Genomic DNA, 21,882 nt, shown 5'->3' with positions numbered 1-21,882 from the left:
TGTTTTTAAAATGTAAGGAGTAAAAAGTACAGATAATTGCGTGAAAATGTAAGGAGTAAAAGTAAAAAGTCGTCTGAAAAATTATTACTCCAGTGAAGTATAGATAACAAAAATTTCTACTTAAGTAAGGTAACAAAGTATTTGTACTTCGTTACTTGACACCTCTGAGTATCATTCTATATCAATGACAGCGGCCCATAAATATAGTCAAAGATATTTATTGGTTCAGATCCATTTTCAACAGCAAACCTTCATATGTTCAAATACAGTTCACAAGAAAACACATGTCATGCAATACCAAAAAGAAAGCAACAATACAAATAGGATTTTGACAGCAAAAAAAGTCAAGTAAAACTGTTTAAATCACTTTGTCGCATAATTATCACATAATTTGTCAATTACTGTCAGGCAAAACAACATCTTTGACTCAAATGTCCTCGCACACAATGAAGAGGAATGTTCCCACTGTATCTCTGGGTGGATGTCATGTTCCCCCAGCTTCCTTTCATCAGTGTAGTTGGGCTTTAAGGGATTTTTTTTAAACTCCTTTTTTCCTCATATTCACCAACAGCACTGGTTTTTAAGACTTGTGGTCTAATAACTTTAACAAGATAAAATAGCATCAGAACTTGATTAGTGCTGTGGTTATTCAATCCATTCTCATCTTCATTTTCTAATTCTTTTTGTCAGACAAAAACATTTTTAGTTTTTTTTTTTTAAGTACCTGACATGTTTCAGCGATTCCTTTCGCCTTCATTATTCACAAGGTGGTGTGTGTGACCCATCATTTATCAGCTGATGTTAAACCGTCTCATCTTGTTTGAAATAATAAAGTGTAAATCTGTCTAATACAGCAGTGGTAAATGTTAAGAGCAGACAACGGTGGTATGAGGGTTCAGATTTTACTTGAATTGCTGTGGCTGGAGAAACAGAGGCTTTTCCTGCTTGAAATGGAGCTGGGAGTTCACTTTTTGTGGCATTAATCTTCTACCTGTCACCAAAATTCTGCTTCTGTAGACTCAGGGATGTGAAACTTGCCAGTAAATCAGTCACTTCATCCACCTGACCAAGAAAAAGAGACAACCATAGAATGGTTGAGGAAAATCAATTAAACAAATTCATTGTACATTATCATCAGAAGAAGATGCAAATATACACACATTACAGTGGACTTGCATCCCTAAAATATGTAGTTCTTACCTGCTCTTTGGTGCGTGTGTGTTGCAGCTGTGTAGAAATGTGGTCCAGCCTCTCTCTAGCTTCACTCTGGCCCATTAAGTTCAGATACTCCCTCAGCATCTGAATAATCTGGACGGGAAAAAAAAAACAGAAGATGAGACTGTACATTTAGGGCAGAGTCAGAGTATACTGGAGCAACATGTGAAGCCTTGATTTCCTAAGTGTGAGAAGTCATTGCGTTCTGTACCTGCGTGACTTCACCTCTCAGCATCTCTAAGCTGCGTGAGTCTCCCTCTTGCAGAATGTTGAGTTTGGAGCGTGCTAGATGCAGCGGGGTCCTCCCCGCCCGGTCTAGGGCATCCACACGGGCGCCTTCGAAGAAACAATGAGGAGTAAAGTCTCTTTTTTTATAACATGCTAATTAACATCTATAGAAGAGCTGTGTCTTTTGTTGTTCCACCATGACAGGTAATACTCCAACATGCCAGACAGAAAGTTATAAACAGATGTAAACCAGACATGTACCCGTCCATACACAGAGTCTTATATCTGCCTCCCCAGGGAAACAGAAACCCACCTGAAACCACCTCATTTATAAGAATAAAAATGTCAGTGAACAGCAAAGACCATGATCTTACCTCCCCTTAGCAATGTGGTGATTACAGGCACATGGTTGGTACAGGCCGCTGCAGGAACACAGGATGACATGGAGAAAACATGTCAAACCAACTGATGTAGTTATTACATCACATGTTATGTGTCTGATTATTTTACAACAAAGCCACAACCGTGTACATAGCAGACCACAGTGCTGAAGGCTTTCCAGGTCACAGACATCATTCTCTTACCCAGATGGAGAGGGGTATTCCCCAGACTGTCTCGCTGGTTGGGGTCAGCGCCGTAGCTCAGTAGCAACTGCACTGTAACATGAAAAGGATATTTTATAGACATTTCGTTCGTTTCCAATACTCTTGCTGGCTCTGAAATGTAACTTGCATACATTACAGTTGGGAAACAGCTGTGAGTATAAACAAAACTACCACCAGTAACACAACAGGTCAGTTATTCAAACGCACATGTGTGTGTGTGGATGTTGAGAGGAAAAGCTGGTTGGCTGCTAATTTTTACAATGAACCTCTACATTTAATTCTCAGTCTGTCCGTGCTGGGTGCTCTAGAAGTACCAGAGATAGAAATGTGATGTCTGTAAGATGACAGAAGACAGGAACTAGCGAGTGTTGAGAAAGGAAGTATTATCAATTGCGGTCTCCAACCTACCAATGCCATCATTGCCATTGCAGGAAGAGAAATGAAGGGCTGTCCTTCCCTTGTCATCTGCAGCACAGGGGTCTATGTCATCTTCCAGGAGCTTTCGCACTGAGAAACAGAGACATGCCATGTTTGTGATTCTTTCCTCCAGCTTGCTGTGTGTTTGCAGGTGTGTGACCAAACTGCTCATACCTGTGTCAGTGTCGTTGCTATTGGCCGCTTCCCTCAGTCTTTTTGCAGCTAAAGAGACAATCAAGTAGAAAATGAGTTTAATATTTCTTACTTATATCATGCAAAACTTGAAGTCACAGCAGGAAAAAGCCATTTTGGGATGTAGGGTTAACAAGTAATAGACATTGTAGCTCCAGGAAACAAAATTATACCACAGATGACTTTAAAGACCCATTTTTAGTAATGCGAGTACTATAAAAGGGTGTTTATATTTGAACCTTAATTCATTCATTCATTCATTCATTCATTCATATTTATTTCGAGCAATACAACATAACATAAGTGACCTGCGTGCAACAGAAAATGAAACAAATACCTTTATCAGGTTTATCAGGTGCAGGTTCAAAATACAAATTAATTCGTTAACACTCGAAAGGGAGTGGGAAGAAGAAAATTGATTTAATCCCACCCTTGTATCTCATTAACAACTTGACAATTTTTTTTAAGGCTTCCTCCTGTCTCAACATTTAAACCAAAACAATGAACAAAAGACCTATATCAAATTATAATAAAAATTATTCTACAGTTCACCTCACCTAAAATGTACACACATTGTGGTTGTGAAATGCAGATGCATTTCACAACCACAATGCGTGCAAATCCAGGAACAATATATATTGTCACCACGGGTGACAGTTAACCGTTAACTTATTTTTATAATAAATACTAGCAATGGTAAGGACAAAAATACCACAAGGTAATGGACATAATGGACATAGTACATACATAGTACATACATATAGTACATCCAGTACTGGAGTTGAGGGGGGATGAGGGGGGATGGCATCCCCCCTGAAATAAAAATGGTCCAAATCATCCTCCCAGTAAAACTGCCACCCCCCCTTTCCATCCCTTATGTCATTTCATCAATGAATGTGGTTTTACTGCTATTTCAACATATAGAGTCATCACCAGAAAAATAACACCAGAAAAATAACTTATTTGACAATTTTCACCTGTTTCAAGTAAATTTTCACTTGAAATAAGTAGAAAAATCTGCCATTGGGACAAGATTTATCTTCTCATTACAAGCAAAAAAATCTTGTTCCACTGGCAGATTTTTCTACTTATTTTAAGTGAAAATCTACTTGAAACGGGTGAAAAGTGTTGTTTTTTCCAGTGATGAGTCTTGTTTTAAGTGTAATGAGATTTTTTTTACTAAAATGAGACATTTTAACTAGAAATAAGACAAATATTACTACTTGTTAAGATTTTGAGTTTTTGCAGTGATCCATTTTACTTATCCTGTGAAGGACAGAGTCATATTGATAAGTTCAGAAAACTGTTTTTTATTGTTGTGTTGATGTATTTGATGTAAGCCCAGTGGATATTTAAAGCTTACAGAAGGCTGCATTTAACTGCTGCTATGTCATTTCTGCAGGTGTTTTGGTCACTGCTATTATTTGTAATATATTATATTATTTGTAATCAGCACAAATTATCTGTCCCCATATGATAAAATCCACCATCCCCCCTGATTTTTTTTTACAACTCGAGTACTGCTTATATTTATAATACACCGTTAACTTATATTTATAATAAATACCAGCAATGGTAAGGACAACAATACCAGAAGGTAATGGACATAATGGACATGGACATATAGTACATACATACACGTCAGTGATGGTCAGAACAACAGTACCAGAATAATCAAATAATCAAAAAAAGAAAGGGAAAAAACACATATACAGGACTGTCTCAGAAAATCAGAATATTGTGATAAAGTACAAATTACTTCTGCAGAGAGAGACCTTTTACATTTACCAAATGAAAGCAACTATCCATCCAGGTTTAAATGAGGATATTGATTTCAGTCCATTTTTGTAACTTTGCTTTTCCTATCTCCAGTATTTCATTGTTTAACAATTGGTGGAGCCATCTATTGGACATTATCTGTTATTTCTTTTGTTTTGTATTTGTCCTCCCACCTGCCCAGGTGTTTTCAATCATCCCATTTAAGGAGAATCAATGCATTGAGTGTTGCATCCCTGAGGAAGGCTGTGGCCAGAACGCGTGGGCTGTAACCCACTTTTTAATCTTTTTCACATGAAATAGCCAATTTAAATAAAGGCTTTTTATGTTTGAAGAAGAGTGCCTTGGATTTTTCTTCCATTGTGATAAAGTACTTTATTTTCTGTAATGCAATTAAAAAAACAAAAATGTCATACATTCTGGATTCATTACAAATCAACTGAAATATTGCAAGCCTTTTATTTTTTTTAATATTGCTGATTATGGTTTACAGTTTAAGATTCCCAGAATATTCAAATTTTTTTAGATAGGATATTTTAGTTTTCTTAAACTGTAAACCATGATCAACAATATTAAAATAATAAAAGGCTTGCAATATTTCAGTTGATTTGTAATGAATTCAGAATGTATGACATTTTTGTTTTTTGAATTGCATTACAGAAAATAAAGAACTTTATCACAATATTCTAATTTCCTGAGACTGTCCTGTACAAGCCTGTTGTTTCTTGTTTCTTACCGTACACATCTTTCCCCATGGGGGCCATGCTCCGCACGGCTCGGAAGTGTCTCCTGGCCCGGCTGCCCGTCACCTTCCCCAGCCTGCTGCCCACCGCGTCCCCCCCGAACTCGCATCGCCCCGGCTCCCACAGCAGGTGCAGGTACCGCAGCTCGCTGTCGTCTCTCTGGCCGACCCGGCCCAGAACCACTTTACCCTCTCCGATCCCGCTGATGCCGAACCCGACCGCAGCGGCGCTGCCGCCGCCCCCGTCCTCCCGCCCGGCCTCAGCCCGGGCCTCCCCTCCGGTCCCCGGGTCCAGGGTGTACTCCCCCTCGGAGCTGGAGCGGTCCTGGTCCGAGGCGGCGGCCGTGCTCCACCCGTCCATGTTTTATCTCAACATGGGGAAGCGGTTTTTACACAATCTCTTTCTTCACAGCTGCAGCCGAGCCTGGAACTAACACAGCCTTCAGCGGAACCGGGGCTCAACCCTCATTTGTCGCCCGGACGAACTGCACGAACCGTCAGCGAGCCAGAAAACCGCCACATTGTTTCTCCCCGGAGTATTTTGACATGTCTAGAGAGTTCACAACACCAAAATGTCCCCTGTTTTCCATTTCCCAGAGTGAGCAGTAAGAGGCGCTGCTATTGGTCACTCAGCAGCTCCGGCTCACGAACAACCAATCAGAGTTCGTGTTGTTGATCTGCTGCCGTCCAATAGGATCGACGCAGCCAAATCGACCAATCAAGAGCGTCCGTGGTGGACCAATCAGGGAGCGATCATTGTTCGGCAAATGCAAATTGTGAAAACGGGAATAAACAAACCTCCTTCATTGGAATTTAAAAGACACGCCTTTTATTTCCTCCTGTTAATGTATTAAACCATATAAAAATGAGTAATAATCATATGTACCGTAACACCCAAACCTCCACCTATCCAGCTTTTGCATGATATGAAAATGACATCGTTATGAAGGTAAATATAGTACGGAGTAGCAATAAAGTGGAAGTTCTCAGGGAACAAAGTGCCTTTCCAGTGATAAACTCTGGTTTACAACCTGTAAGGTTAAATTCAGGAAATAGTAATATAAGTCTGAGGGACAAAAAAAAAAGAACGGAACAGGAAATAAAAAAAAAGTTTGGATTATTCGTATTTTCCGCACTATAAGGCGCACCTAAAAGCTTTTAATTTTTTCAAAAACCGGCAGTGCGCCTTATAATGCAGTGCGCCTTATATATGATCATTACGGTAATTTCTGTTACTGTAGTCAGGGGGATTGTAGCTACTGTAGTTGGTGTTGCCAAAGTAATGGCGCTAAAAACGTCAGAAATCGTCACGGACGTTCAAGACAACAGCAGCGACGCTGACTCGCATAATGGTGACTTTGACGAGACGGAGCAAAGGTGGTTTTTATTTTGTTAATAAAGTTTGACATACGGTACTTTTTTTTTTTTTGCATTTGCTGTAGGATTTTGTAGCATTTCCTGTAGCGCAGCTCCATCAGGTAGATACGTAACTCAACCCCAGTCACTATAGTATGGTATTTTACCATATATTTAGTGCGCCTTATAATGCGGTGCGCCTTATAGTGTGGAAAATACGGTACACTTTCTTCCAAAACAGTACCTGATAACGGTACTTCCTGACACATAAATGGGCAGCATGGTAGATTGATGGTTAGCAGCATTGTTGCCAAGTCCTGGCAGGGGTATATCCGTGTTTTGCATGTTCTCCACGTGTTTGCATTGTCCGTCTACACCTGTCCACAATGTACCCCTGAAGAGAGGTGTGATTAGCTCCAGAGGACCCTGTGACCCCAAACAGGAATAAGTGGGTATAGATAGCGGATGGATCACCCACTAAACATTCACAATCACTGAAATTATTTGGTTTAAACAATCAGCAGCATGTATATCCACACGGTGATGACATTTTGAGATTGCTGAACTTTAAGAGATCACAATCTAAAATTGTCTGGAAACCACTGAATAAAAAGGATAATACTCTGTTTGAATATTTGGTCTGAAGGAGGGACTAATCACAGGTGATGGAGGTAGCAAGTTTGAGAGACTTAGGAAAACATCAAATAAACGTTTAACAGCCAAAACAATCAGAAGTCAAGTTTCAGTCCTGAGGACACAGATGCTCCAGCTGGAACCAGGTATCTGTGGGGCGACGGGTCGGATTCTGCAGCACCAGCATCATCTTGTTCAGGTGGAATCCCTCTGGAGTCATGAGGCTGCTGCCACGGCCGACTGTCACGAGGGAGACCCTGCCCCCTCAAGTAGCCCTGCTGGCAAAACAGCGGCGGTTTGCGGTGGGTGAGGGCGAAGCGGAAACATGATTCTAAAAGAAGAGAAGAGGAAACATAGACATGATTCAATTTTCAATTCAATTTTATTTATTTAGCGTCAATTACAACAGAAGTTTTCTCCAGGCGCTTTCCAGAGACATGACAAGTAACATTGTTTTCATAGGGATCTTCAAAAACGATATATATAATTTTTTTTTGGTTGTTTAAACATTGTATGTGTGCTGTGCCTTAAATTTGCATACTAGAACAACAAATTATTTTTCCCCTTTTGGATGGACGAATGTAAACGTTGCCTTGTCTGAATTTCGCTACTGACAAATAGTGGAACTTTGTAAACCCAAAAGGTCTCCGGATCATTATGACTCTGCCTTTTCCTGGTCAATGGTCTCTTTATTCTCTAAGTTTATTCTAAAATAAACTCCATAGTTACAAGTAGACCAGTTACTCATGTTAAATCATTTTAAGTAACATGATGTCACATTTAACATGTCAGCTGAGCCAAAATGAAACAGAACTTTTGAAGAGATAATTTAAAGGCGTTTTAAATGATTAGCCAATCACATCCAGTCTGAGGAGAATTTTGAAAGTTTCCCAGTGAAAGTTTACCCAACCATCAGGCCCCCTAGTCTGTGTCTCCACAGACAGTAACACTGAATTTGTAGGTTTACCTGTTGTCTTCTTTGAAAAGAAACTATAACTCACTGGAACACTCATTGTTTTTAAACTACTGTTGACAGGACATGTAATCTTTTTGTTGGCAAGAGGTAGTTTGGACAGTTTTGAGTAGGAGGGGAGGTAATTATTTGTGTGTCACAAGTACTGTCATCATAAGTTATCTCTACACGACAGAGCTTTAAAAGCATAAAACACATACTACGTTTACATGCAGTCAAAATTCGGGTTATTACTAATATTCCAGTTACTGAAACATTCGGAATATTCCGTTTACATGCGTGAGCAAACAGGGTTATCCCTGTATAAATGGTAATTAATCTTTCGGGATATCCCGATCAAACCAGCGACGCGCGGAGAACGTGATGACCCAAATAGCGTCATTTCTTCTTCCTGTATCCAAATTAAAAACAAATGCTGCTTCGTGCAACTTTTCGCTCACCTTCTTGTAAATCTCGCTATCCCGGTACTTTCTACCGTCTACAAATGCCAAAACGTTCATATCCTTCATTACATTTATGAAGTGATTAGTCTCCTCCTCACTCCAAAAGTGTGGCGTGGTCTTGCGTTTCTCCGTGTTTAGAAGAACTTCCTGGACTCAAAAGACCAGGATTCCTTGTGAAAAGAGCATGCGCAGAAAACAAATTCATGTTCCGTTTGATCAGGATATTCCGTTTGGCGTTTACATGACCCAATATTCGGGTTTTAAAAGGAGTAACCCAGGGGTCATATTGGGGTTTTTAAAAACCGGAATATGAGCAAATTCGGGTTATTCAAATGGGTTATTGGTGTTTACATGGCTGTGCAAATTCGGGTTATTGCCAATATTCAGGTTTTAAAAAGGGTTATTGACTGCATGTAAACGAAGTCACAGATCACATAGAAACAGAGATCTAATATTCTGCCTCACCTGCATAGAAAGCCCGGAGGTCGGTCTGGACACAGCGCTCCAGGAAGCGCCTCAGTGGCTGGATGTGAGATAAAGGCCCCTCCCACTCTGTGAGGAAATCCTCCACCATGTGGTGAATCGCTCTGGGCCGGGGCAAAGGCCAGCCATGGGGGCGCATCTTCACTTCTTCCTCTGGGAAGGAGAGAATGCTACATGAACTACTTTTTCTGAACACTGTCAGAACTACAGTGAGTAAAACAACTTTGAATCATTTACTCACCAGTAGGGAGCCTATCGTAGTAATATAAGACAGGGTGCAGGAAGTTGGATTTCCAAGCCTTGGTCCAATCTGTTTCTGCCCGGCCACGTCCCAGATAGTCTATCTTCTTCTTCCCGTACTGCATGACGACAACGATCAGTCCATGGCTGGAAACTTCATGGCCAGAGAGGGAGACGAACTGGGGCAAGGCTTGGAGTAGAAACTCCTCAACGTACTCGCAGTGAGAGCTGGAGGTGGAGAAATGAGGGCGGGACAAACATACTATAGTAACTTTTTCCCCATTATGTATCATTAAGGCAAATTACTATAGTATTTACTATAGAGTATAGTTCAACAGTTCAGTTCTCAATAACCTGTCAATGATATGTTTTGGTGGAAATTCACAGAGATAAAGAACAAACCTTTACTAATATGTGTACCAGTGGTGTTCTTGTCGGCTATTTTTAAATTTTGTTTCAGTCTTAGTCCTGTTTCAATCGCCGTTGTTATTTTTTGTCATATTTAGTCGAACTCATCCTTTTTTTATTTAGTTACATTTTTGTCGACTAAAAGTCGAGCATTTTAGTCTTTGTCTTAGTCCATGAAACCGTGAATTTATTTGTTTAGTTTTAGTCAACAAAAACTATTGGCATTTTAGTCTAGTTTTAGTCTGACAATTTAGTCTAATTTTAGTCTGACAATTATTTTAGACATTTATCAGTAGATCAAAACGATAAATATTTTCAATCGCATTTTCTCTCATCCTTTTGATAAAAATGTCAATTTTAAGAAATACATCTAGAAAGGGAACATGAATTGACATGAATTTGCACATTTATTTGGATCACAATTCAGACACATTGATGGTTGCATTAAAATAAATATACATCCGCGATGAAAATAAAATAAAGTGCCTAATGGGCTAGTTCACATTCAAGAAAATGGATCTGAGGTCAGTGAAAATAAAAACAAACTCCCAATGTATATAACAAAATAGTCTACTGTAAACATCAGCATTTTGGCAATTTCTTGTTTTTGATATTTTCTCCTGAAAACGGCACTTAGGGCAGGACCTATGTTCAATTCTTACAAGCCAAGAGCCAGACCTCTACTTCAGAGCTCAACACTCACGTCACCCACTGTGTGTCTGTGTCATTGTGTACAATATATGTTTATGTAGCCGGTTCAGAAAGCAAAATATTTGTTTTTGAGTACAAAAAATATTTTTTCTACGATACAGGTCTACTTTAAAGCTGTCTAGTCACTAACACCATTGTTCTTTCACTTTACTTGAAAGTTTTGAGATTATTTGGGGAATTTTGTTCTTCTGGCCAAGACGTCTTTGAAAGTTTGAGGACATCGAAGCATCTATGATAAGATGCTGGGAGTAATTGGGAGAGGACAAACGTGGAAAAAATAACTACTAGCGATGGGCGGTTGGTCAGGATATGTTACACAAAACAGGACAGATGGATCGTCAGTAGTGACCCAGAGCAGCCGTCGTTAATAAAAGCAGCTGGAAAAGGCAAATGATTACTGGTGATCTCAAAACAGCTTCCGCTTACCCACGAAGGAGAATGACATCCCCGAGTGTCTCAAACATTTGGTACGGCCCAGAGGCCTCACCGATCCGCTTCAAAATCCAGGAATGCAACTGCGTTGTCAACAGCCTTGTTGATGGCCAGAGGTTGCCATGGTGACGGTGTTCAAGTACACGATGCACAGCTCGGGCTGAGGCAGAGAATACGCCGTTTATGTAAATCTCTCACACAACAGAACTGCTTCACTTGACGGCAAACGTGATCTTAACTAAATCAGATCGATGCAGAATACATCAAAAAAGATGGGATAAGCGACTAAAAAGGATGCTACGAACATATAAAGAACTTAGAAATGCCATCACAAATGTCACAAGCAGAGAAAGATCCTGAGACGTTCACCTGTGTACCGGAACCCGTGCACGAAGCCGCCGGCGGACGCGCGGTAGTCCCTGGAGTGAGACGCCGTTCCCAGCACAAACAAGTCAGGGGTGCTCCTCCCTTCGTACCAGGCCGTCACCCCCGGCAACCGCCCTTTTGCATTTTCACTGTTGGGTGGGCAGGCTGAGCTGAGGAGAATTTGAAAACTTTTAAAACCGTGAGCATTGACTAAATATAACAAGCTTAAAAGAATATAGATAAGATGTAATTTCACCAGAGGCTAGGACATCATTTGTCATGGATGCAGGGACTCAGTAAAGCCGCCCAGTCGTGATGTCTGAATCAATACCTGTCAAATATGCTGAAGTTGAATCGAAACCCAAGACATCGGATCACGCGGTCGTAGGGTTTTCGCATGGGGAAGTTGTCGATGTGGTGCCCCGGCAGCTCCTCTCGTGTCACATAAGAGCCATTCTTCTCACGTCTGTTTTGTACATATTTATTTAAGCTTAAATACAACTGTCCTTTTTTCTTCTCGTTCTTTCCACCTGATCTCCTCCTTCCTTGCTCCTTTTGTTGCGCAATAACGATCTTCTCCAGTCGAGCCTCCACCAGCCCATCCAGAGACTTCAGCTGGTATGTGTCTATGAGCTCATTGTTAACGGCTCTGGGGGAAAAAAAACATATATAGGTTTAATTTCAAAAGTAATTTTGGTCTTGTTCTACCTATTTCTATTGATAAATTAAAGCAGCACAATGTAACTTTCGGTAGTGCTTTACCAGAAAGAACCCTACATTTCCCATGAGCACCAGCGCGTAATGCCGGAAAGATCCTGTCCCCGTCGCTGCATTTGTTTTGATAATGAATGAGAGACGGGGCGGACTTTCAAAACCACTTTTCTGTTTTCAGCGGTCGTTTGCAGGATGGATAGCGAAGAGGTAATGTATCTATTTTTGGCTAAACAATATAATATGACGATGTTGAAAATCACTAAATTCAACCTGTTTCAGCAAGATTATGCGCCCCAAATTACTACTGCACCTTTTTCCTGTCACGTTTTTTAGAGGGACTTCGTCATAAATTAGTAGTCCAACATACTTACTGACAAAATAAAAAAATACTTTATAACCTGTGAATAACTGAATGCCCATTCCTTATATTTTGCAGATCAGCCCTGCACAATTTTACAGTTCTCAGGAAAAATATTTTTTTTGCGCCTCCTCCGATAAAACATTTATTTTTTTCATTTTTTTCGCTGCTTCAGCCATGACACCAGCTTCTGCTGAGCTCTGCGCTCCACGCCCCGTCCAGCTTTCGTCTCGACTACGAATCGGGAAGGAGGGGGAAGTGACGTATGCCGTAAAGCAGTCAAAGCCGTAAAGATTTGTAGTTTTTTAGTGTGGCAGGGTTCCTACCATGCTCCTCAAAGTTACATAGTGCCAGTGAAGGCGATACAGACCCCTCAGACCATGACAGAGGTTCATTAAACCTGTTGGAAGTTGATGTACCATCACAATGACTCTGGAAATATTATATTAAGGTGGAAAAGTTACATAGCGCTGCTTTAAAACTAATTATGGAATTCAATTTGAAAGCATCCTCTGTTTATTTTACCTGAGATCTCCAACATAATGTGTCTGCCAGGCCAGCCGGACCGGGCTGGAGCTGAGCATGTGCACCCGGCTGGCTCTTCCCAGGATGCTCTGGGCTGTTTCAAAAGCAGAGTTCCCTTTTCCAAGAATTAGCACCGCCTGGTCTTGGTAGTCGTCAGGGTTAGTGGAGATGGACTCGTAGCCCTCAACCAGGTCGGAGCCCACAAACTCCACCTTCTGAGGAACCCACAGACCTGTGGCCACCAGGAGGACGCTAAGGAGAGAGAAAGAAGGAAAAAGTGTAACACAAGGCGGTCCTCAGTCCAAACGCGTGGAAGTTTTTCGTCTTAGGATTGGTGGGCCAAAACTAAACCTGCATGTGTAGTCTGCTGCATGTTGATCAGTGAGGACGTAGCTGCTTCCTGTGGCAGACTGCAGAGCCCGGATTCTTCCAATGTCCACGCCGTACCGTACCTTCAAGCCGAGCTCCTTGACAAACATGGACAGGTAGAGCGGGAACGCGTCCGCCGGCGGGTAAAAGTCCGTGCTCACTCTCCTGAACAGCAGATCGGGTTTATCGCTCAGCAACGAGTTCCAGTCATGACGCAGGTTGAACTCTCGGTTCCGTCTCCCTGTGTAGACCTTATTAATGCTAATAAGCTTCCTGTGCCTGGGATACCTAAAGATGCACAAGGCATAGAGCAGAAAAAGAGGATACAGGATCATAGACACATTTCATTTTATTCTGTCACTTTCTGCACCAAAATGAAGTCACTCCCAAAAGTTTCTTACTTGTTGAAGAAGCTACCGGGCCCCGAGTTCCTCTCCATGATGATGTAGTCTCTTCCGGCCTTGGAAAGGAAGTGACCCATCTGCAGACCTGCAGGCCCAGCTCCGAGTACACAGTACTCATAATGGTGGGTGGCGTTGTGGCGGGGATGGTTGTACGAGGTGGAGACAAAGCCGACTAGGGTGAAGAGGATGAAACATGGAAGCCTCGGCTCCATAACCTGCTGGACACGGGATGAAGGATGACAACATAACATTGTAGTTACATTAATAATAAGAGTAAAGGGGACATACGTACATGGATCTGGAGTCAGTATTGTGTATGAATGAGTAAATAACAGGGTTCATACACATTTTAACCAACAAATTTCCATGACTTTCCCATGACTTGGCAACAAGTTTCCATGGCTATACATGACCTCTAAAACATGTATAGCCATGTTTTTGGCTATACATGTATGAATGAAATATAGGAATAAAACTATGTAAAAAGTCACCACAGTGGAGATCTAATGACAATTATGGTTTTATACAAAATAAACATTTGTTTAAACTAACACTGATATACCAGCACTATGTTGTAGTATATGTTGTATAGTAATCTAATATAAATGTAATAACTGAAATAATAACCGATCTGCATGATGCACAAGATGCTCGGCACGTCAGGGGTGAGAACGCGTTTGACTTTTCTATACGAAATATTTATTGATCAATTTTAAATCTACCTTAAAGGCTGTTATTACTAAATGTTATCATTAAGGGAGAAAAATAAATTCCATGAATTTTCCAAAACTTTTGGGGTGAACTTATGTTTCCAAAACTTTTCCAGGCCTTGAAAATGACATTTTCAAATGCCATCACTTTTCCAGGTTTTTTCAAAACGTATGAACCCTGAAATAAGTAAAATAAATAGCTCCTTTATTGTCATTCACAGCGTAGATCATGAGTGCACATTAATAATGACATTTCAGTGTATTGAATCATCAGACTCAGTTTAAAATTTAAGTATAAACAACTAAAATATAATGTCTAAAATTAAGCAATACTGAAAATATGTACACACAACCAATATGAAACATGTCTATATACAGAAGTTATAGAAGAAGTGTACAAGGTTGGATATACATATTGGATATGAATATATTTCACAGAAAAATAACAGGAAATAACGAAAATAAGTAACTACAAAAGTTTGCGCTTGCAAAAACACAAGAAGAGGAGTTCAAAATTGATTTTCAACATGATTTGACTGGACTTATTTCCGTATTAACTCTGCGTGGGTTTTTGCGCCATGATGGAGCAGCTGGCTGCAGAAAACTGCAGTAACAAGCTGGATCCTCAGAGCACATGATATAATCCAACCCCCGACCCAAACTGACGATCCGTGCTCTGCTTGGATGAGCTGGAGCAGGAGAAGCCGTGCAGACCCGACAGCAGGTCGGCGACCAGACTAGCAGATCCCCGGGCCTGCGAGGACTCTGCTGTTATATCACCCTGCTCTGGTGCAGCGGTGCCAGATGTGAGCTCGCCTGAAGCTTCACAACAGCGCAACACGGGGACTCGAACCTTACCTTTTATGTGCGTCGGTGCTTCACCCGGACCGTCTGGGGGTTGGAGAGAGTCCAGGCTGCTACATGTTTACTATCTGGCATGTTAAGGCGCCTGGACAGATATGTGTGTGTAGTCCTCTGGACGCTGGCCCCGCCCACTTCCCCTCTGGAGAACAAGAGCCAATGGAGAGGCGGCTGCGCGGAGCAGGGGGCGGGGCTAGGAAATAACATAGAACTGAGACGCATAGAAGAGGATTCAAATCAGTGGTGTAGCCAGGAAAAATACATTGGGTGTGCACCAGCAAAGACTGGTGTGCCAAATTTAATTTCAACAAAACTGGACGTTACACATTCACAAACATTCAAAAGCATGTATATCCAACATTACTGACTGTACAAAACAGATCCACACGTTGTGTGTGCTCTCATCAGTAATAAAAAACATATCCATGTTTGAGAGTACGTATGACATGCTCTCAAATAAAATCAATAATATATAATAAGTATAATAATATATATAATATAATACTAAGTAATAAAATAACCACACTTTATGCGTGTCCTAAAAAAACATCACACAAACATAACCACACACACACACATTGCATGCCCAATAAAGCGAACATAGTGAAATATAACACTCATGCGTGTACTCATGCATGTTTTTGCATGCGAAAATAAAATTGTTTATTTTGAATTATTTTGAACATCATGATTACATACTAATAGCCTAGATTTATAATACAACATGTTGGTAAGACTATATAAAAAAAAATGCATCAAATCTTTGGGTGTGCCAGCTGAATCAGTGGCTACGCCACTGATTCAAACTAAATATCCAATTAAACATACCGTAGATAGATAATATGATCACGTTTTTATGACCAAATCAGGAAGTTTAGAATATCTTATAATCAAGAATTACATTCCTAAAAATCCACATCTCCTCATTTAAAATCTATACTAAGCTATTGGAGTGTTATAACGTTCTTTAAGGAATAGCATAATTAAGTAAGTAAGTAAAGTTTATTTATACAGCACCTTTTACAGACAAAGGAATGTCACAACGATAAGAATTTGAATTTAAGTTCCTACGTAGATGAGACAAATGTATTCATCCATGTAACAGCTAGATGGACTGAAATCAAAGAATAAAATTGAATGTCTTTATTGCCATCGTACAGGTACAACGAAATTGGATGCAATCTTCTTTAAGGTGCATGGTTTAAAAATGTATATATATTAAAACAACAACAACTATAAAAAATAATCTCTAAAAGGACACAAACAGGAAGACAACATACAGTATTCACATTTGGCAGGTATTGCACAGTTCTATGACAGGTATTTCACGATTCTATGGCAGGTATTGCACGATTCTATGGCAGGTATTGCACGATTCTATGGCAGGTATTGCACGATTCTATGGCAGGTATTGCACGATTCTATGGCAGGTATTGCACGGTTCTATGGCAGGTATTGCACGATTCTATGGCAGGTATTGCACGATTCTATGGCAGGTATTGCACGGTTCTATGGCAGGTATTGCACGGTTCTATGGCAGGTATTGCACGATTCTATGGCAGGTATTGCACGGTTCTATGGCAGGTATTGCACGATTCTATGGCAGGTATTGCACGATTCTATGGCAGGTATTGCACAATTCTATGGCAGGTATTGCACGGTTCTATGGCAGGTATTGCACGGTTCTATGGCAGGTATTGCACGGTTCTATGGCAGGTATTGCACGATTCTATGGCAGGTATTGCACGGTTCTATGGCAGGTATTGCACGATTCTATGGCAGGTATTGCACGATTCTATGGCAGGTATTGCACGATTCTATGGCAGGTATTGCACGGTTATATGGCAGGTATTGCACGATTCTATGGCAGGTATTGCACGGTTCTATGGCAGGTATTGCACGGTTCTATGGCAGGTATTGCACGATTCTATGGCAGGTTTTGCACAATTCTATGGCAGGTATTGCACGATTCTATGGCAGGTATTGCACGGTTCTATGGCAGGTATTGCACGGTTCTATGGCAGGTATTGCACGGTTCTATGGCAGGTATTGCACGATTCTATGGCAGGTATTGCACGGTTCTATGGCAAGTATTGCACGATTCTATGGCAGGTATTGCACGGTTCTATGGCAGGTATTGCACGGTTCTATGGCAGGTATTGCACGGTTCTATGGCAGGTATTGCACGATTCTATGGCAGGTATTGCACGGTTCTATGGCAAGTATTGCACGATTCTATGGCAGGTATTGCACGGTTCTATGGCAGGTATTGCACGGTTCTATGGCAGGTATTGCACGGTTCTATGGCAGGTATTGCACGGTTCTATGGCAGGTATTGCACGATTCTATGGCAGGTATTGCATTCCTCGCTTTCCTGAGACACCGGGTGTTGTATAGCACCTCCAGGGAGGGGAGAGTGCAGCCGATTTATCATACCTTAAAGGACTACATGACTCGAGGTTTTGCTTTAAATTCCATAGTAAACTGGAACTATTGTCTTTAGCCATAAACATAAACACTATCCAACTAGTCAGACAATTGAGAGGGAACGTTGGGCCCCCTGTACTATTACGAGGAACTTGTTTTGGAACAGGACTTGCCCTTAAATGCGTTACAAAATGATATTAATCAGGGTCCAAATTCAGAAGATGACACCCTTTGAAACTGAAAGAGAGAGGAAAAAGAAAAAACAGCAAGTCCATACAAAAGCATTGTAGGTGGTGGGGACTCCCAAGTAGCTCAAAACAAGGTGCAAACCAGCTAGCTAGGACACAGATGAGAGGTATTAAGAGCACCGGGGAGAAACAAGAGAGCAACTCAGGAAAGAGCAACAAACCGTGTGATAATGGAAAGAGGTGACACAAGCTCCATATACACTAGCTCCATATACACTAGCTCCATATTCACACCGAAGAAACAGTCAGGGGAGACATGGGGGAGTCCACACAAGTGGAGCCATCTAAACACACAAAACCATTTCACAAGAAAAGAACACAGGAAACCACATCAAAAAATATAAATCTATACACTTTGACAAACTCACATATAGTTCATTCATATAGAATGAAATATTGCAAAATTAAGATCATACAAACTCAAGAGTTATGCAGAACTACTAGAGCCTGGACTAGAAAACTAGGAACTAGTCCATGCATTTGTTACTTCTATATGAAGACTATAGTTGTAGCTTATTGTGAGGATTGTTCCAAAAGAAAATGATCTGTAAAGCCTTTACATGATCCAAAGATGCTTCAGTGAAAGAGGAGAATTAGGAGGAGAGGTGATTTTAGCTTCTCTGTTTTGGCAGAGACTCTAAAATTCAGTGTCAGATTTATAGTTTTTCTCCTCACAAAACCGTTTTCCCTGAAAGACATTGCAGTTCCTCATTTTAAATACAGAGACAGAACTTTGTGCTCTGATACCTTCACGGTTCAGCTCATATCCTTCTGTACCGACCTCAACCCGAGCAAAAAGAAGCATTTTGGTTCCCGAGGTGGCTTTTTTTGTGAGCTGACAATATTTAAACCATTTGAACTGGTTTGAACGATTTGAGTCATGTCTACACTGAAAGTTTAAGCTGTTTAAAAACCTGGATGTTTCCTAATTATGGTTGAAATGGTCTACTTCCACCCTGGCTCACACTGTCAATCAGCAGCATTTCCAAAACAGATGTTTCAACAAAGAAGTATCAAAAGGAGTACATACATCACAGAGGGCTGGTAATCATGGACCTTTTCAATCTTGTATGTAATTGAAGTAGATTTTGAAACTACTTACTGATGTTAAGACATGTAAGAAGTTCATGTGGAACCAGACTTGGGTAACAACATAACACTTTTAAGTTTGACAAAGTTTACACTGATACTGCTAGTAAAGGTGGTGTAAAACACATTAAATAACTCTAAGGAGTCTTTAAATTACTCTGGGAATGCAGTTTGTTACATTTCACTGCTCAATATGTTATTATTCAGTCGTTATTATTATCCCAACATCTGTATTTTGAGCTTTAGATTTCTGCCTCGTCATGTTTTCTGACTTTCTCCACTCAGAGTCACATCTGCTTTGTCATGTGAAGCAGCACCAGTTTGATTAATATGACACAGCAATCACACTTCCCTTTTGAGTCAGCATCCTGGCGCCGTGGGTGTATAAAAGACGCCGGAGACCCGAGAGGCCACAGCGAGATCCTCACACAAGCAGCAACTCACCCACCGCACAGAACTTACAGCTACAGCCGACTGAACGTAAGTTAAAACGTTAGTCTGGGTTTTATTTTATACTTGTACTTTAAAAAAACAACAACAAATAAACTGTTTAATACAATTTGAACAGATGGAGGCCATGAAGAGCGCCAGGAAACCTGAAACAGGAGAAGTCGGCAGGTATGAGGAGAAACTTTGCTTGTTCAAAGTGTAAACATGTAAAACACATCTTTTTGTGCTCATTCTCTGCCTTGTGTTTGTTCCTCAGCGACTTATCAGAGCAAATTAAAGCAGCTACTAAAGAAAATCACGTCAGAGCTGAAAACACAGAGCTGATGCTGAGTTACCAGAAAGGTCAGATCACCCTGAAACAGTACAAGGTAAGGACCTGATATTCACTTCACTTTAGCGTTTCCTCCCCAAGTTATCGTCCTGGAATCCCCATGCAGATGTTTGGCCTGCAGGTCCTGCTGTGCTCTCTCTATGAGATCTACAAGGCTCTGGAGGAAGAGATGGATAGGAACGCTTCCCATCCGGCCGTGGCACCGATATACTTCCCCCAGGAACTCGCCCGTCTGGAGTCCCTGGAAAGGGATCTGGAGCACTTTCTTGGTTCAGACTGGAAGAGCAGAGTTATCGTCCCCGCAGCCACACACAGATACGTGCAGAGACTCCAACAGGTGAGCCAAACATTCTGAGACAAGCAGCACTTTTAAGAACACCGACCAACTGAATGCAGCCTTTTATTGATTTATTATTTTTATCCTTTTGTCCCAGATTGGCTCAGAGAGCCCGGAGCTGCTCGTGGCCCACGCCTACACTCGCTATCTGGGCGACCTGTCGGGTGGGCAAGTGTTGGGAAAAATAACCCAGAAATCTCTGGGGCTGAGCAGCAAAGAAGGGCTGTCGTTTTTCTCCTTCCCCGGCGTGAGCAGCCCAAACCGCTTCAAGCAGCTGTACAGGAGCCGGATGAACAGCATCGAGCTGAGGCCGGAGGAGCAGACGGCCGTGCTGGCAGAGGCCGTGTCGGCCTTCGAGCTGAACATCCAGGTGGGTGAACAACACACGAACAGAGGGGTCAAAAGTATTCACATTCATTACTCAGGTAGAAGTATAGATACTAGAGTTTAAAAATACTCCTGTAGAAGTTGAAGTATCAACTCAAGTTTTTTACTCAAGTATAAAAGTATAAAAGTACTGGTTTCAAAACTACTTAAAGTATAAAAGTAAAAGTAATGTAAGGGGAAAAAAAAACATTAAGGACAAAAGCCATTGAAAATGAATGCATCTTAGTATAATGCAAATAAATTAAAGAAGCATATATGTGTAATATTGAGCATTAACATGTGTTTCAGAGAGCAGGAGATATGATGACTAGTTGCCTATAAGTATTGTAATGGTGCAAAAAGTCAAACTTCAGAGGCATGTTATCATTTATCCTAACCTTTATTGGAATGTACATCCAAGTTTAGTTGCAGGAATCTGAGGGAACGGATGTAAGAACAAAACTGGACAAGAACATCTGAAACAACCACAACCAAATTCACTCTATCCGGATGGAGCAATTTAACTGGATAGTTTTTTTTTAAAGGCCAAAATGAAATAGAGTAACAAGGCTGTTTTTAAAAAGGAAGGAGTAAAAAGTACAGATAATCGCGTGAAAAAGTAAAAGTAAAAAGTTGTCTGAAAAATTATTACTCCAGTAAAGTATAGATAACCAAACTTTCTACTTAAGGTAACAAAGTATTTGTACTTCGTTACTTGACACGTCTGCACACGAAGAGCGTTTAGTGGGCAGACGGGTATTAACAATGACCAGAAATGACTTCAGCCACTGAGTTAAACTGAATCCAGCAGGAACAGAAACTAACACAGGGAGAACAAGCACAGTGCCAAATCCTTAAACTTTCTTTCCCCCCCTGCATTTTCCACCAGGTTTTTGATGACTTGCAGAAAATGTTGAGTGTCACAACCGAGTCCCGGGGCCAATCAGAGCGCAGCTTCCCAAGTGCAGGGCTCCGGCCGTCGCCCCTGGTGCAGGTCACCGTGGGACTGTGTCTGGCCCTCGCCACCATCGGAGTGGGAGTCTATTCCCTGTAGACTCGACCCCGATCAACCCTGATTTTGCACATTTAGCACTTTACTCACTTGTATGAAATCAAGACTAAAACGTGTACTTTTTTAAAAATCTCGCCTTAAAACTTTTTATTCTTTGGCTTTTAATCCAGCGTGAGAGTTGTGTGGTCTCCGTCTTGTCTTTTATGTTTCTGAATCCCTGGTTGTCTGTTTGGTGTGTTTTTATTTCGTGCTTTTATCTATTTTACTCTGTTTTTAGTTTTTACTATTTTATTATGTCTTGCTTTACTCATTGTGCAGCACTTTGGTGACCTAGTTTTTTTTAAATGTGCTATATAAATAAAGTGGATTTGATACTTCAGAGCTTCTAACATCTACATCAGTCTGTAACTCCTCTTTCTTTGACTTGTGTTTAATAAAAAAAACGAGATACCAGATCAGAG

The 21,882-nt window shown here is 40.9% G+C and overlaps 3 protein-coding genes across 4 annotated transcripts; 1 reads left to right on the top strand and 2 right to left on the bottom strand.

The window, feature by feature from the left end:
- Positions 1–202: 202 nt before the first annotated feature.
- On the bottom strand, positions 203–5,768 carry ankrd54 (ankyrin repeat domain 54). The gene is made up of 8 exons (XM_061711133.1): positions 5,170–5,768; positions 2,640–2,687; positions 2,457–2,555; positions 2,028–2,099; positions 1,818–1,865; positions 1,427–1,551; positions 1,201–1,308; positions 203–1,062 (listed from the first exon to the last, which is right to left on the bottom strand). Exons 1-8 carry the CDS (start codon positions 5,534–5,536, stop codon positions 988–990), a joined length of 942 nt encoding a protein of 313 aa, XP_061567117.1. The 5' UTR covers positions 5,537–5,768; the 3' UTR covers positions 203–987.
- A 209-nt stretch (positions 5,769–5,977) lies between these two features.
- On the bottom strand, positions 5,978–15,289 carry foxred2 (FAD-dependent oxidoreductase domain containing 2). 2 transcript variants are annotated; one of them, XM_061711132.1, is made up of 10 exons: positions 15,159–15,289; positions 13,588–13,808; positions 13,169–13,474; positions 12,818–13,069; positions 11,552–11,869; positions 11,224–11,390; positions 10,849–11,014; positions 9,305–9,531; positions 9,046–9,216; positions 5,978–7,495 (listed from the first exon to the last, which is right to left on the bottom strand). In XM_061711132.1, exons 2-10 carry the CDS (start codon positions 13,800–13,802, stop codon positions 7,260–7,262), a joined length of 2,058 nt encoding a protein of 685 aa, XP_061567116.1. In that variant the 5' UTR covers positions 13,803–13,808; positions 15,159–15,289; the 3' UTR covers positions 5,978–7,259. The 2 variants fall into 2 exon arrangements, with proteins under 2 accessions (XP_061567116.1, XP_061567115.1); XM_061711131.1 differs by having other exon boundaries at positions 13,588–13,805; positions 15,159–15,288.
- A 3,918-nt stretch (positions 15,290–19,207) lies between these two features.
- Positions 19,208–21,863, top strand: hmox1a (heme oxygenase 1a). The gene is made up of 6 exons (XM_061711617.1): positions 19,208–19,405; positions 19,494–19,543; positions 19,632–19,743; positions 19,828–20,043; positions 20,141–20,413; positions 21,299–21,863. Exons 1-6 carry the CDS (start codon positions 19,256–19,258, stop codon positions 21,461–21,463), a joined length of 966 nt encoding a protein of 321 aa, XP_061567601.1. The 5' UTR covers positions 19,208–19,255; the 3' UTR covers positions 21,464–21,863.
- Positions 21,864–21,882: the final 19 nt, after the last annotated feature.

This window comes from Cololabis saira, chromosome 21 (assembly GCF_033807715.1).
Source record: "Cololabis saira isolate AMF1-May2022 chromosome 21, fColSai1.1, whole genome shotgun sequence".
NCBI lineage: Eukaryota > Metazoa > Chordata > Actinopteri > Beloniformes > Belonidae > Cololabis > Cololabis saira.
The sequence above is the reverse complement of the archived record's forward strand: the minus strand, read 5'-3'. Positions and strand labels throughout refer to the sequence as shown.

What these genes read in the sequence shown, in the direction of transcription:
- ankrd54 (XM_061711133.1), bottom strand. Translation starts at nt 5,536, where the DNA reads ATGGACGGGTGGAGCACGGCCGCCGCCTCGGACCAGGACCGCTCCAGC. An exon ending in CAATGGCAATGATGGCATTG is followed by an intron (nt 2,100 to 2,456) that starts GTAGGTTGGAGA and finishes TTCATGTTACAG; the next exon opens with TGCAGTTGCTACTGAGCTAC. An exon ending in ACACACGCACCAAAGAGCAG is followed by an intron (nt 1,063 to 1,200) that starts GTAAGAACTACA and finishes TTTCTTGGTCAG; the next exon opens with GTGGATGAAGTGACTGATTT.
- foxred2 (XM_061711132.1), bottom strand. Translation starts at nt 13,802, where the DNA reads ATGGAGCCGAGGCTTCCATGTTTCATCCTCTTCACCCTAGTCGGCTTT. An exon ending in GATGTCATTCTCCTTCGTGG is followed by an intron (nt 9,532 to 10,848) that starts GTAAGCGGAAGC and finishes CTCCACCTCCAG; the next exon opens with CTCTCACTGCGAGTACGTTG. An exon ending in CTACGATAGGCTCCCTACTG is followed by an intron (nt 9,217 to 9,304) that starts GTGAGTAAATGA and finishes TCTCCTTCCCAG; the next exon opens with AGGAAGAAGTGAAGATGCGC.
- hmox1a (XM_061711617.1), top strand. Translation starts at nt 19,256, where the DNA reads ATGACACAGCAATCACACTTCCCTTTTGAGTCAGCATCCTGGCGCCGT. An exon ending in GAAACAGGAGAAGTCGGCAG is followed by an intron (nt 19,544 to 19,631) that starts GTATGAGGAGAA and finishes TTTGTTCCTCAG; the next exon opens with CGACTTATCAGAGCAAATTA. An exon ending in ACGTGCAGAGACTCCAACAG is followed by an intron (nt 20,044 to 20,140) that starts GTGAGCCAAACA and finishes CTTTTGTCCCAG; the next exon opens with ATTGGCTCAGAGAGCCCGGA.